Source organism: Ambystoma mexicanum, chromosome 11 (genome assembly GCF_040938575.1).
Source record: "Ambystoma mexicanum isolate Mex_15411 chromosome 11, UKY_AmexF1_1, whole genome shotgun sequence".
In the NCBI taxonomy this organism is placed as follows: domain Eukaryota; kingdom Metazoa; phylum Chordata; class Amphibia; order Caudata; family Ambystomatidae; genus Ambystoma; species Ambystoma mexicanum.
The window spans coordinates 171,973,761-171,989,841 of NC_090934.1; the positions used below are offsets into that span (position 1 = coordinate 171,973,761).

The following is a 16,081-nucleotide window of genomic DNA, read 5'->3' on the forward strand; positions in this document are numbered from 1 at the left end:
AGAGTGCAGGCCTGGTAACGCTTGCTCACTAGGGGTTAAATTGATTTCAGCTTCTCTTAGAATATTCTGTCTTTGCAACTGTAGCTCTGCATGGCTTCGTAAACAAATCCTCTTTCTCTGAGAAGGCCTGGTACGGCCTTGCACACACACTGATAAGACATTCCTGTGCTTTTGCAGATGGGCTCCAAGTAGTGAGGGGACAGAGAAGGGAGCACATTGGAAATTTACTGAGATGGGTTTTTCAATGGGCAAACCTATTTTTTGCACAACAAAGGTTCTGGAACTGTGCGTCATGTTGATTGACGGCACGAGAGCACAAAAGGTGCGGGCCCCTAGAACTGGGCGGGAGATTCATCCACAGACCGAGTGTGTGCCCGGAACAGGCTCTTTGCGGCACCTTGTAGTGCTATTATCTGAGCGGGGCTGGCAGCAGTTAGCTTGAGATGACCAGGGTCTCCAGCGTTGATTAATTATACCATCAAAGAGGCATAAGACTGTGTCTCTCTAAGTTTTGTGATCTCTCTAATCGGCTTTGTAATCTTCTCTAACTTGAACTCCACATTGCTGCTAAATTTACTGTTCTGTGATATTATGCTATATGTCTAATAAATGCTACATTTATACTGAAGGTGTCATTTCACTAGCATGAGTTCATTGCTTGGCACGATAGGACCTGTAATTTGGGCTGAATTGGGTAATTTATGCTAGTAAGGGCTGGTCCCTGGGAAGAAATACCCCTTTTCAGGACAGCTTCCACCCTTCAGGTGCTCCCATCTCGTCATCATCGGTGCCGCTGGCTTCTGCTTGCTCTTCCGTGGTCTGGTCAACCTCCTCCATCTGCCACTCTACGATGGGTCCACCTCTGGGTATCTGTGCCTGGTCGAAGAGGGTTAGCTCTTGGTGAAGTCTCGCCAACTCCTCCTGGACTGCTGTGTCCTCATCGCCTTCCTCATCCTCGATGACTGCCACCTCAGCGTCTTCCTGTTCCTTGCACATCACCTTCTTGTTAGAGCAGAACTCCTCCTTCCCCTGCATGGGCCTTTTCCTTGTAGCCCGGGAGAGCCGCCCTCTGTTCTGCGTCCCGTTCTCTTCCTTTGGTGGCATGGCTGGGGTGTTGCGTCCTAGTCTGTCACTGCTCATGCTCCTCTCCACTTCCTTCTTTTAATTGCCCTTCTTCCCTCTAGGCTTTTTCTTCCCTTTTCCTCTGCCTCTGGAGCGGGGACTTCCTCTGTCCAGTCTTTGGCCTTCCCCATACATGCCAACATTCAGACACACCTGGGAGGGAGATTTCCACAGGGAAATCAGGAAACACATATTTCCCCATAGGAATGCATTGGAGCTACAGTTATTTTAGGCGGGAGACTGTGAAAAATAGCAATATTTTTCACCTCAAAATCGGGAGTCTCCCGCCTAAATCGGGAGGGTTGGCATTTATGCTTCCCTGTCTGCTGCGCCTCGCTTCCGTCCACTGCCGGTGCCTCCACGCGTCTGGTTCAGCCATCCATGGGCGTTCCTGGACCGGCTTGGGCTCTGCCTGGCTCAGCAGGAGGAAGATATTTTCAATATAATGGCGGTGTACGGGCCGATGTCTCTCCCCAAGCCGGGAGATATTTTCCATGATGCTGAAAAACCTGCCCGTCTCTACCCCAGGCAAGAGACTAATCTTACTCTGCGGCGGCGAAGGCCACGCCGCTCTTCTCCCCCAGGCGGAAGATGTGCAGCCACGAGGCAGCGTCCTCTACGCACCGCTGCGTTCCCCCAGGATGGAGCATTTTTATTAATGTCCTGCTGAGGCTGCCCGTGCGGGACCGGGCTTCCCGAGGCGGGAGCCAGGAGGCCGGCAGCAGTGCGCAGCGAACCCACATCGTCACCAGATGTTAGATGCCCTGTGTCTCCGCCCCACCGTGTGAGGATGCTTTGTCGGGCAGGGCAGCCTGGTAGACACCTAGTTAATACACAACGCTTGGTGGCAATGGACACGCAGATACAGGTTGCTGCTCCAACTGCCGACCAGAATTCACCTTCATTAGTGTGTGTCACATGCTCACGCATGACCCCAAACATGTGACTCAGCACGAGCCCTGTGGCTCATTGCTGATGTTACAATAAAGAGTACACACAATGATGGCTCTACAACTACATTTATTTGGCACTGTTTGTGGCCACAAGAAATAAACGTGTTTACATTACACAACACAAACAATTACTAAACCAGACCTATTTGCTTTACAGCTGCGTGTTTTGCTTACTATCCGATTCCATCCATGCTCCCTGGAGGGTTGTGCAACTACTCTGTCGCTCCCCTATCATTTTACAAACCTAAAGAGAAGCGTTTCATAAGTCATTGCCTTTGTGTAGATTAAGTTCGCCGCCATCTTGGAACGCAGCATTTGCAGTTAACCAGATAGCAGCGAAAAAGAGAATAAGGTGCTTTGTCACTAAATAATATACACTAGCAACACATTTCTATTCAATTATCTGTACCATATTAAAAACAGTCCTTGTGATTGAAAAGTATTTACTTGGGTACTCTTTAGGAACCATTTTCATATACACCTTATGAACACTTTCAAGTGTATATGTATGATTCTCTAGTTTAAATTATATTTAAAATGTCTACCTTTTTTTCCACACAGGTTTACATGCATTGTACTCTCTGGTAGGAAACATTCCAGCAAAAGATGGCAGAAGGCCAATCTTAACCGCCCGACCCGGTTTATGTAGTCCCACGTCTGTTTCAGTGGTACGCCCTCTCCTCTCCTGCGCGAAGAAGGGGTGTGTCAGTGTGTGCTTGCTTGAACTCAGTTGCAGGTACCTGCAGAGCTGGAGAAGCTGTGTCGACAAGATGTCAATCCGAGACATAGTGCCCGATAATTTTGCTTATGTTATCTTTACGTTTTGTTATAGCCAGTTTATGGTGTTCTACCTGACGTATAAGGTCGGGCAGGGGAGAAAGAAATATGATGTCAAGGTACAGTATTTTTGTCATAGATTTGTTAAATCCCACGCTTTTTTTTTTAGGGCACATTTTTTTCTTTACCACGTTTGTTTTAGTCCCAGTATCATGTTAGTGTTATTTAATTTGTTTACAATGTTTTACCATTCCTATTATCACCCTTTGTATTTCTGTATGCATTGCAAAGCTAAAACAGACACTTTGCTTAAGGGATCTTTACAACGTGGTGGCACTGGATGAGGCTCTATGACAATAGGCGGTTTTTTCAAAAATGTGGATCGCTGTTCTAGGTGTGCTTTATTCCCCCCCTTTTTTTTTTTTTTTACAAATGCACAATAATTCAATTTTTTGTTAGTACTATGTGTACGGAAGGATAAGAAGTACCAAAACTAATTAGTAAATAATGTTGTGACATTTAGTTGCAAGTCTTCACTCGGGCATAGGGCGTTTTTGAAGATGTATGTGGCGTATTACGTCTACTGTGGATTTACTTAGAAGTGCGGCTAGATTTGTTATGTTTCCCCTTATGTAGGTTCTCGTGATGTGATGCTAACCAGTGAATTATGCTAAAAAACATGTTAACCATTATTTGGTGCTTCATGCTGGAGTCCATGTGACCAGGTTTGGAGCCCATGCTTCTCTGTGTTGTTTTGCTTCCAAAACAAGAATGTTGCCGCTTGCCTATCCCCCGGCCCTAAATGAAAATGTTGCTAGAACTTTTTAGGGTTGTATTTTAGGACCATACAAATATATGTACTCTGATTTAAAAAAAAAAATATATATATATATATCATCTTTCACTTCTCATTGGTGGAAAATCCATAATTCATGGATCTAAGCCTGTTTACTCTTTTCCATAGGTCACTGGTATGACGCCATTCTAGTGAATTATAGATTTAGAAATCTTTGATGTTTGGGCAATAATTAGGACACATATGATCATGCAGAATGTGCAAAAAGTTAAAGTGTGCATCTCATGTTGAAGTTATATTTGCAGTGTACTCGCTCCTGGCTCCCCAGCAGTCATTTTTGCCTGCTGGGTGATGGTTGACACCCAGGAGCTGGTTTTAGCTTTTACTAATTGAATCTTTATTTCAAACCATGGATTAATTTAGTGAGCATCTCCATCAGAAAACATGCACAAAGGAACTCTGTTTATAGAAAAAGCTGGGTGGGGGTGGGGTGCAAAGGCGCATAACTAGAGTGACCAGATGGCTGATAACAACATCAACAGATTACACGTGGCTATGATTATTTTTTTAACGTTCTAAAATGCTCAATGTTAATGTCACAAATTCATGTTTGTAAGGCACTAGTTTGCCTATGGAGTCAAAAGTAGCTCTTGGTAACCGTCGGTATTTAAGCTAACTAGGCTCTCCTTATCAGGATCCAAATAGCTCCCAGCAATTTCAAACCCTGCTGTTATGTATAGGAGCAGTAGTTGGTGATGCCAATGTTTCAAATTTGCAAGTCACTCAGTACCTCTGTTTATGGGTGTGTCTGGTTTAGCTTCTCGGAAAATGTCTTCTACGGTACAAAAAAAGTTACTTGATGGTACATAATATCACGCAGTGCAAAGACTCTATTATTCAGTATTAAAGGAAAATACTACACTGAATCAATAGAAATGTGGTAATGCCAATCTTATCAGTTGAAATGGGCCATTATACCTTGGGCCCCCGAGTGACAGCCAAACAAAACTTAGATTGTAAGTCAACAATAAGCATTCATGTGCCCCTGAGATGCAGAAGTCTCTGCCCTTCCAATTCTTACCACTGTCATTGTTTGTCTCAGTAATGGCTCTCTTGCCCCGCTCTGATGTGGGTGGCTTTTACGGTCTTCCTAAACACAAATCGTTAGTGCTTGGGGGTGCTGCCTGAAGGCCAATATCCTCTGTCGTAGTCTACCCAGTTTCCTCTGTGGCTCTGATTCATAATGAGGTGGGCGCTCAGAGTGGTGGACCTGCCTCAGCTCGACACAATGTGTCCGAATGGCACTGTCATTGGGCTGGCCTGCGATAGGAGAACTCTGTGTGGATGTTGCCTCTCTTGAGTGGGGCATGCCAATGCTCCAAACCTGCCCTGTCTGGCCCCATGGCTGGTTGATTCCTTCCTTCCAGCTGTGCAACACCTGCGCCCACCAGACCGCATGGCAATGTTTCTCCGTGTCGGCTGCTCCACAGCTTCTCGTCTTTGGGTGTGCTCGCTGATACCCTGCCACAATTGCCCAGCCACTTGCCTATTTGGGCAGCGCAAAGCACTTGTTCCCTTATCTTGATGCTCGGTGGCTTCTTCCCTAAGCCCTATCTTTGCTACATCCACACCGCCGGGGGGTGGGTGGGCTACTGCGCGTGTCCTGATTTCTCATGGGTGGGTGCACTTCTTTGCACTGGCTCTAGGCACCGCTCGTCCGCTCTTGCCATCCCACCCCCTTCTACTTATCTACATCCAGTTTCCTTAGCCCACGCAGCCTGGACTTTTCGGATCTCACTGGGCAGCCCTGACGTTACGGTCTGGACCTTGAGGCTTCTTCTGCACATGCTCTGCTCCGGCAGCCTACCTAGTCCTGGGGTGGCTTATGAGGCCACAGCAACCTAGGATAGCGCATACTGCTTTCTCCTTACTTAGTTCTGTATTTCTTCAACTGCCTTAATAGTTTTCTTCTCTGTCCCTGCTGCTTCTGACATGCGGCCACTCCACTGTCCCTGGTCACTGGTGACCAGTCTGTTTGCCCCTAATGGATTGAAATTAAGATGAAGCTAAAAGCAGCTCCTCGGTATCCAGCATTAATCGGGACTAGGAGCTACCACTGAGGAACGAGGAGCCAGTACATAGAGGTCCGCACATCTTAACTTCTGTGTAAGAGGCAGACTTATCATTGTGTCCATTATATATGATATCTTATGCATTCAATGTTGTATAGATGTCCTAATGTTTGTTTATGGATTGCTCCCAATGCACAGACTTAAAATTGCATAGGTGTATTTGTTCGACATCAGTTGGCCAGGGGACACAAAAGTAGCTATAAACTAACCAGGTTCTTCTTGGCTACAAGCCAGAGATCAATAGCTCCCAGCTCCCTTCAATTTCCAACCCTGCCTTGTACCAACATTCTAAAAGTTCCCTGTTTGCGTGACAGTCTGCTGTCAGAATAAATGCTGTGAGAATAAAGGTAAGTATATATAATGGCACAATAAACGCTACACATGTAGTATGAATACACTTTGTATTTGACACTCTTTTTAAATGTTCCTATCAGTGTTTCTTGGATGTAACCCCCCACCCCTCCAAACAATTTATGCGGGCCCGAATTGGGCCAAGGATTGTATATTGTTGGTGCATTCATTAGTGTCACCCCCAGTGGTATTTAAAGAAGTTATATCTTTACTTTAAATGAAAGTAAAGTGCATTTCTTTATTTTTCATCAGCTCTCGCAGTACTAGGTGCTTTATCCTAGCTCATTAAAATATGCTGCCTGTATTAATGAGTTGCTGCTTTGACTTGTCACTTTTGACCGGGAGTGGGCTGCATGTGCTCATGAGTAGGCCAGGAACTGGCAGAGAGATGGTACACATTAAAGGGTGCTGGACCTACCAGGAGAAAGAGTCAAGTAGGAACGGCCATGATGGGACACAGTGCCCATCCCCCCATGAGTAAACCAACCCTCTTGCTGCATCTCGCTATATTCAGTGCGGGGTTGCAGTGTATGGCGTGCAAGCTTCTGTGGACGGCAAGCCTAGTGTGTTGCTTTCACCCTCAACCCTAGCCCCTTCAGACAATCTTTTTCCGCAAGGCAGAGACCTTTGCACTGAGGCCTAGGACTTGGGCCATTCCATCCCTTATCTTTATGGGTCTATTTGATTTTCATTTCTCTGTCCTTTTGCTTCTTGCACCAGTTGTTGGAATTTCTTGCTGTTATAAAATCTGTACCTTCTATTTGTTTTTTCTTCAACCTCCCGTGGCTGCCTTTTGTCGTCTGCCCGTGGCAATCTCTGGACTTTAGTACCAGTTTGTCAACCCACTGAATACCAAAAATCAGTCCGGTTTCACAACAAACATGCACATACTCATCTGAATTTCATCATGCAGAAATGTGTTCTGATAACATTACTGAATGTTTGCCTTTGGTAGCTCAATGAGATCCGCTTTTAATGTGGGGGAAAAAATTTAGCCGTCAAAACGGGGCCCTTTTGGCTTCTGTTTATAAACCTTTACCTTTTTTAATACCCTTCTGAAATAAAATCCTTTTGTGAGGGACACGCGCCTATGCTTACCAGCAGGTTTTTGCCCCGCTCCTCCCTTTCTTCAACCCTCTGCCTCCACCCTTGCTGCCCTCCGGCCCAACTTGTCCTGGCTGGATGCAGTTCCTATTCTATATGGTGAAAGCATTGCATACTCGAGGTGTCGCGTTCCTTCGACGCCTCCGCCCCTCGAACTTCTCCTCACGTTCTACCGCTCCGTTCAGCTTGTGAAATGTGACCGCAGCGCAATCTCGTGCTCGCTGCCATTTTCTCACTGTCCCTGTCAGAAAGGAAACTTTAATGGTTCATTGATGGTTGTTTAAAAGTAAGCAATTTATGAATACCCCAGCTGCAACTGTATTTCTTTTATGGGCGAGTCCTCTCCCATGTTTAACCTATAGAGGAAGTATCCTCTCTTGGAAAAATAGTAGGGAATCCATTCACTATGGTGTGTGGCCCTCCCAAGTGCATTGCCCTTTTAAGATGGGCCACGAAGGAGCAACTGCAGGCACCTGCTGCAGACTCCATAAGGGAATGACCGAGTCTGTGTCTCATTTAGGCCTGCAGGCCCACACCTTGTAAGCATGGGCCTGCAGGCCATGGTGCCCTCTTGCCAGTACGGTAGCCAGGGTCCGCGCGAGATGGTACGGTCTGCCCTGCCCCTACCTAAGGCCGGATGTTCCCCGACATGTTGGCAGCCGCCTGAGGCACTGGGCCTCCAACCAAGTGGGCCTCCAACCAAGGTGCTCCTGTCCATAGCACCTAAGGGTCCGGCCTGATGCCAATAGTGGGGCCCCATAACAATAGCGACGAGGAGACGTTATTGTTAGGGGCTGTCAGTCGAGTGCAGAAGAGTGGCGGTGTCTGCCGTGGAAGAGAATGCGAATATTGAGTTGCAGTTGGAGCAAGTAGAAGTAAAGTACTTTCTGGTGTTGAAGCTCAGGGAGGAGAGGTCCTGCTCTTCAAACATCAATCCTGGACCCGCTGGTGTGAATAGTTGAATCGCTCCATGATAGCGTTGTGAAGATAGAATTTTCCATGGCCCCCTGAAGAGCCTGGGCCAACCAACGGTGACAGAAATGATGTGCTCCATGCTGGCGCACTAAAGGAAAATAAAATGTAAATGGCTCTGATGGAACACGGGCCCATCAGTGGTGAGGTGGCTTGAACAAAAGCAGGAAGGGAAGGGAAGAGAAGTTGCGTAGCTACCTATGCTTTGTGTGCGTGCGACAAACGGAAAACCTCTGAGCACGAAGGACAGTTCATGCTGCTGTCAAGCTGCCTAGCCTGAAGCCCCTGACTGAAGGAGAGCTGCGCTACAGCATCCCCACTATTGTCTAGTTCATTGTCTCCAGGTGCTGAGTGAGTAAAAAAAATAAAATAAAACGGTGTTCTCCAGCTGACCAGGGAACCTGGCACTCAGGAACTGTTGATTGTCCTCAGCATGGGAGCTGTTAACATAGAAGAAAAGAGATCTCCATCGTGAAAATGGTGAATGAAAATTCTTTGGGGCAAACTGTGACCTCCATGTATCTGTAAGTACAGATCCCAAACAGAAAGTGGCGGCCACTTCAGAGCAGCAGGGAGACACATTTCACACCAGAACACAGGACAACCACAGGGTGCTGAGCCCTGAGCAGAAGTCTAAGTGACACTGGGTGGTGAATAGCAATAGCGCTTCAGGTCGGACAATTAAAAACGATGCATATAGCCTTCTACCCTCTTTGCCCTGGCCGCAACAGCGAAGCAAGCTTTGTACTACCAAGGAAAAAGGGCAGGACACAAAGGGCAGGACACAAAGGGAAACGGCAGGCTACCGATCCTAGTAGTCCCTACATCTTCTGTATGCATGCAATGCCCCATGTACCGCCTGAACGGAGAGCATACGTTGCCTGCCATTCTGTGTCCACAAGGGTAAATATTACTCCAATTCCGGGGACAGGGACAAGAGCAGGAGACCCAGCCAAGAGGAATTGATCCGGCTGTGCCACTGCACATGAGCATTCAAACATGCTGCTCTGAAGAGGAGTGCGCACATCCTCAAGTTCCGTCATACATCAAGGAGGAGCACTCTGTCCCTGGAAACTATGCAGAAACTACGCAATGGTTTGCGACCGCCGATGCCTTTTGACTCCCATTGTCCTCCACTTCCACTCAAACATCTGGTGAAGATGGGAGAAAAGAAAGATTGGTGGGATGTAGTAGTACTCTCTCTGTCCGGTGGACGTTCTCTGTGATAACACTCTGCAACCAGTGCCCAGATGCGGCGGTGGTGGGAACAGGAATGAGGGTTGCTGCTCACACAAGTGCTTGTGCGCCCCCTAAGGCTGGCAGCATGCCAACAACCCCTGGAAAACGGGGAGAACGTGTGTGGCTGGTGCTGCTCCAGGAAGAGCAAATAATATAGGGGGGTTGTGGGAAAGTGCATATAAGGGGTAGGGGGTGTTGAGATGGATTTCTGAACTCTGACCTGGTGGGCAGAGGTTCAGAAGGCCAGCCGGTTTCCTGGAACAGGGTAACCGTCTAGACAAGCCAGACCAATCAAGGTAGCATTTGCGGAAGTCAAGACTAGGTCTCGGCAGGGGCGAGGGTGACTGAAAGACCACAATTAGCACACACAGTAAAGGACACTAAAAATCGCTCCCAGTCAGGCGTGTATATATTAAAAATACATAAACATTTATTCAAGGCCTTTGAAATCCAACACAAAGCTATTATCAACAGTAATACTTCAGACCAATACAACACTACTGTACATATGTATATACAATACCAAGTGGCCCAAAGAGCTAGTGCACAGAATGGGTCCACAACCGAGGAGGAAAGGGAGCAAGCAGTGCAAATAGTCTTTAGGCAGTTATTCATCAATCCTTAACTAAGAGGCAGTCAGTCCCTACGAAGAGTGGAGCCTAATGCCCAAAAGTAATTTCAGGTGCTAATGCACGTGATGGTGCAGAGGAGCGAAAACGGGGTCTCTTGCAGGGGCTGTAGCAGCTCGGGAAGGTGGGAGAGGCGATGATGAATAGGTTCCCACTATTCCAGGAGGCTCTCCCCAAAAGGCCAGAACAGGTTCAAGGAGTTGGGAATAGGGCGGTAGCTCAGGCTACCTGTGGAACGGTGAGTGGCCCTCAGGGGACACTTGTGCAGGAAAGAAAAATGGATGGATGCGCTAGGGGCCACCGGTAAGTGTTGCAAGTACTCACTGACCCCTGGCGCACTCCGGACCAAACTTTGGCAGTCGAGTTGACTTCGGTTGCAGGTTCAAATGTGGCAATTGTGTGGCTCTGCAGCTTTCAGTGGCTGAGATGCAGCGATCATTCTGTGGCACGACGGTGGGTATTTTGCCGCTCCTGGTGAAGGAATCGGGCCAGTTTCACTGCATCAGGATTCAGAGCAAAGAGGGGCACAGCAGCAAGGCACCTGCAAAGTTTGTCACCCTGGCTGGGCGACACCGTGACCGTGTTCACTTGGGGTTTGGGCGCTCTCTATTTATTCCAGACCTGGGAATGCCAAGTGTAGGAAAATTTGTTGAGAGTGCCATGAACACAGAGCTTACGATCTACCAAGTTTCAAGTGTCCACTCGAAATGGCGGCAGTTTCAGAGCAAATGTCCTGCGCAAGGTGTTTCACTGGTTGCCCCAGGAGCACGTTAAGATGAAGGTGCCATGAATAGTTGGGCCAACTATTCAAATGGGTCGAAGCGCCTTTGCACACCACCTGGTGAGATCAGATGCAGAGGGGTCAAGCGGGACAACAGCGGGGCCCAGGGTGCCCAACCTTCCAGCGGGTCACCAGCAGTTCCAGTACTTTATGGTATAGTGAGCGGGGGCTGCGGGGGACACCCCTGCAGCCGTCCGTGGAAGAAAAAAAAAAAGGGGGCTGCGGGGGTGTCCCCCGCATTGCCCCGCTCACTATACTTTATGGTATATAGAGCGGGGGCTGCGGGGGACACCTCCGCAGCCGTCCGTTTTTAAAAATAAAAAAATAAAAAGGACCCTGCAGGTCAGTTCCCAATCACAGGAACTAGTGCTGGCTGGGAGGAGTTGCCGGTGCACTCGTTCATCCTGTTTGGGTGGCGCACAGGGAATGTTGTTGGTGAGGCGGACTCAGGCAGGGTGGAGCGGTCTCTGGGTGGAGGGTGCTGGACTCGAGGAGGCGGAGTGGACTCTCGAGGCGGGTGCAAGGGCTGAGTGTGTTTGGAGGAGGTGGTAAGGATGGGTAAGGGGAAAAGGAAGGTTGGAACGAAGAGGGGGTGGAGGAGGAGGGGGCGAAGAGGGAGAGGACGCTGATTGTGAAATCTGTATCTGTGGAGGGGGGGAGGAGGGAAGTGAGGGGCAGCATCGCAGCAGGTCTCCACAGAGGGATGATGAAGGGGGGCTGGATCGGGGCAAATCTGGGTCAGGGGTCCAGGAAAAGTGCGCTTTGAAGGGGCTGGAGGCCTCAGGGAGCAGTGTGCCTGGGGAGGAGAAGATGCAGTGTGACAGTGTGTGGAAGGTGGTGTTGAAATCGGTTAGTCATGAAAAGACGTTTCAGGGGGAGAATCTGTTGGTGATTGCTGGGTGGGTGAAGGCGGCTGTGGGGGATGTCACTCGGGTGCAAGTGGTGGCTGGGGGCCGGGGTTGTTGGTGGAGGGAACGGATGCTGGCAGTAAGGCTAAGATTCTGGAGGTGCATTGTCTAGGCGAACTTGGGGGTGGTGGAGGCATGGAGGTTGGGGAGGAGGGGACGAACATGGGAAGGTGTCTACAACTGTGGCGGTGCAGTTTGCAAGGGCAGAGTGTCCGGAGGTGGTGGTGATGGGTTATCAGAGGTTTCGTGTGAAAGTTTATGTGGCGTTGCCTTTGAGATGTTATAAGTGTCAACAGTTTGGGCATGTGGCGAGAGTGTGCAGGAATGAGAGGCACTGTGGGAGGTGTGGTGGGGATCATGACATCAAAGAATGCAAGGTAGAGACCCCGGAGAAGTGTGTGAATTGTGGAGAGGGGCATCCTGCTGCATTTAGGGGGTGTGAGAGTCACAGGGTGGCAAGAGAGGTGGTGCAGGTGAGAGCGGCGGAAGGATTGTCTTGTGCAGAAGCTGTGGCAAAGGTGAAATCAGTGCGGGTTGGTGAGTGAGGTGTGTAGGAGTGATCCGGTGGTGGGTGAGGCGGTGGAAAAGAAAAGTGTGATGGGGGCAGTGAAAGGCATGGAAATGGTGGTTGTCCCGAAAACTGAGTTTGTGTTTTATGGTGAGTGTGCTGGAGATGGTTCAGGGGAATTTTTCTGTCAATATGTCAGATCTTACAAAAGGAGTGGTGGAAGCAGGGAGAAGGTTTTTGAATGTTGTGGATGTGAAGGAAGAGGATGTGTTCAAGATGGTTGCTAAAATGCGGAAGCAGAGTGGGATGTCGGCTTGAGGATTTTGCAGTGGAACGTGAGGAGTTTGTTGAGGAATGGGCAGGAGTTGAAAGCGGTGTTGTGTGGAGAATTGAGTGTTGATGTGGTTTGTTTTCAGGAGACATGGCTGAGGGATGATCTGAGGTTTGTGATTCCGGGTTTTGAGTTGTTTCGGAAGGATAGGCTGGTGGGGATAGGGGGTGTGTGGCTTTGGCAGTTCGGAAGGGGTTGATTGCGAGGGAGATTGTGGTGGATGGAGAAGTAGAAGCAATCGGGGCGGGGATTCGGGTAGGAGGGTCGGAAGTATTGGTATTGAATTATTATAATCCGTGTGAGGTGGTGGAGGGGGGCGTGTTGTCTGGAGTGATTAGGGGACATGTGGGACCTTGTGTTTTGCGTGGCGATTTTAATAGTGCTAATACGTTGTGGGGTAGTGACCGGACAGATGCGAATGGAGAACTGTTGGAGGACATGGCGGATAAATTGATTCTGTTTTTGCTGAATGATGGTTCAGGTACACGGTTGGATGTGAGGACTGGGAAGTTGTCGTGTTTGGATTTAACCTGGGTGTCTGCTGCGATTGCGGGTGAATGTGATTGGGAGGTGCGTGAGGATGGGGATATGGGGAGCAACCACTCTGGTATTTTGGTGACTGTGAGGGGAGAGGTAGGGATCAGGCCACGGATGTCTGGGAGTCGGTTGAATTTTAGGAAGGCTGATTGGGAGGTGTATAGGGGAGTGTGTCGGGAATTGATTGTTCCTCGGGGTAGGGATGGAGGGGGGTGGATGAATGGAATGAGCATCTGGTGCAGGGAATGAGAGCAGCGTCTGTGGCGGCAGTTCCGGAGATTGAGAAGGGGAAGGGTGGGAAGGTCGAGGATCCTTGGTGGTCGGTGGAATGTTCGAGGGCTGTGGTGGCGCGTAAGAAGGCTAGGGCCAGGGCGGTGAGATCGTGAATGTTGGTGGATTTGGTGGCATATAAGAAGGCTAAGGCGGTGGTGCAGAGGGTGATTAGGGAAAGGAAGCGTGGGTATTGGAGGGGCTACTTTGGATCCCAGCGGAGTGATTCTGGTGTGGGTGAGGTTTGGAAACAGTTCAAGCGGATGTCCGGATTGATGAGGCAGCAGGGTGGTATGTCAGTGTTGTTGAAAGGGGAAGAGGTGGTCAGTGAGGATGGGGAGAAGGTGAATTTGTTGGGGGAATATTTTGCGGGAGTGCACAGTTCAGGGAACTTCCCAGAAGCGGTGAGGCTAGGTATGGGTGTGTTTGAGGAGGAGATGCAGGAATTGTTGGCGGATGTTGGGCCTTGGGAGGAGCGGTATGAGGTTCCGTTTTCTATGGTAGAGTTGGATGGGGCAATTCGTAAGGGGAAGTGGTCTAGCCCAGGGGTGGATGTGGTCATGTATGTATTTTTGGAGAAGTTGCCAGTAGAATGTAAGTTGGAGGTATTGGCACTATTTAATGCGATCTGGAAGAGTGGAGTTTTGCCGAAGTTGTGGAAGAGAGCGATTGTGGTGGCGATTTTGAAGGGTGGCAAGGTTCCTAAGTCGTATAGGCCGATTGCGTTGACTGTTGTGCTGTGTAAGGTTATGGAACGGATGGTGGTTGAGCGATTGGGGTTTTATTTGGAGTCGAATGGGTGTTTTGATTTTCAGAGTGGGTTCAGGAGGAATCGGTCGGTGGCTGACCCGTTAGTGAGGTTGGTGACTGGTGTGGAGCAGGCGTTGTGTGATGGGGAGTTGGTGGGAGCGTTCTTTTTGAATTTGGAGAAGGCGTATGATATGGTGTGGAAGAATGGGTTGTTGGTGAGACTGTTGGAGATGGGTGTGAAAGGGAGGATGTTCCGGTGGATTAGGGCGTTTTTGGCTGATGGGACCTTTCAGGTGAGAGTGAGGGGGGTGCTGTCTGAGGTTTGGAAGATGGAGAATGGGATGCCGCAGGGGAGTATGATTAGTGCAATGCTGTTTAATGTGATGGTGGATGGGTTGATTCGGGCTTTGGCAGGAATCGGATGTCAGGTGGATTTCTTCGCAGATGATAGTGTGGTATGGGTAAGAGGGCGGAGTTTGTTGTTGGTGCAGAGTCGGCTGCAAGCTGCGATAGTGCGTATGGAGGAGTGATGTGGGAAATGGGGCTTTTCGGTGTCTGTGGATAAACGTGCGAGTATGGTTTTCTCGAGGAAAAGGGTGCAGCAGGAGTTGGAATTGGTTTTGAAAGGTGTGAGGGTGAAGAGCGTAGAAGAGTTTCGGTACTTGGGGGTGATTTTGGATAGGAAGTTGAACTGGAATTTGCAGGTGGATGGTGTGGTGGATAATTGTAAACGTAGGTTGAATTTGTTGCGGGCGGTGTCTGGGAAAGAATGGGGTGCGCAGCAGAAGTGTTTACGAATGTTGTATATGGGGTTGATTTTGAGTGTGCTGGATTTTGGATGTCAGGTGGCAGTGGGTTTCACAGCGAGTCAGAAGTTGCGGTTGGATAGGGTGCAGGCGAGGGCATTGAGGGTGTGTTCGGGTGTGATGAGGTCCTCTCTAGTGAATGCAGTGCAGGTGCTTGTGGGGGAGATGCCGTTGGGGTTGAGGAGGGATGCGTTGAATATGAGGTGGTGGGTGAACTGCAGTGCGAAGAGTGTGGCTCATCCGGTGCGTGAATGTTTGAATTATAATTGGAGGTTTGACTACTATAGGGACCGGTGGAGGAGGAAGGGGGGCACTTTGGGGTTTCACATGTGGGAGAAGGGGGTGCAGTGGGGTGTGGGCGAGTTGTTGGATGTGACGGGCACGGATTTGATGAGATGGCCGATGTGGATGATGGGGTCTCCAAAGGTGTGTTTGGATTGGCGAGTGTGGTGTCGAAGAAGCGGGGTGAGTACAAGGCTTTGGGTCAGGCGTATGTGGCAGGGAAGGAAGGATGTAAGGTGTTCATGGATGGTTAGAAAGATCCTGTGTCTGGGAGACTGGGTATAACATATGTGGAAAGCACTGGGGAGTATAAAGTGGGGTGACTGACGAATGAAGTGTCTATTTGTACAGCTGAGTTGGTGGCGATTGCATTGGCGATTGATAGGGTGTGCGAGTTGGGGTATGTGAAAGTGGTGGTGTTCTCAGATTCATTGAGTGGGTTGCAGGCGATTGTGGCAGGGAATGGTGATCGGAAGGATGTGATTTTGGCCATCAGGAGGAAGATTGATCGGTGTGTGCGTGGGGGAATGGATTTGGAGTTGGCGTGGGTCCCCAGTCAGTGGCATTCTGGGTAATGAGTTGGTGGATCTGGCGCGGGTGAGGGTATGAGGAAGGGAGCGGTTGATGTGAGGTTGCCTTTGAGTGTGGATGAGGTGAAGGCTGTGGTGGTGAGACGGGTCATGAATGAGTGGCAGGAGAGGTGGGTGAGTGGGGTGAAGGGCAGGTGGATGTTTGATGTCTGTGGGAAAGTGTCAGTGAAGGTGGATGCGGGGAGTCTCGAATGGAGGAGGTGATGCTGAATCGGTTGAGAATAGGACATGTGGGGCTGAATG

At 49.3% G+C, this 16,081-nt stretch overlaps 1 protein-coding gene across 1 annotated transcript in view; it reads left to right on the top strand.

The window, feature by feature from the left end:
- Positions 1 to 2,752: 2,752 nt before the first annotated feature.
- The window catches only part of LOC138503179 (glutathione S-transferase 3, mitochondrial-like), a 91,948-nt gene continuing 78,619 nt past the window's right edge, over positions 2,753 to 16,081 (top strand). Inside the window, exon 1 of the mRNA XM_069622726.1 lies at positions 2,753 to 2,971. Coding sequence (XP_069478827.1) covers positions 2,846 to 2,971 — 126 coding nt within the window. The 5' untranslated portion in view covers positions 2,753 to 2,845. The remainder of the gene's footprint in view (positions 2,972 to 16,081) is intronic.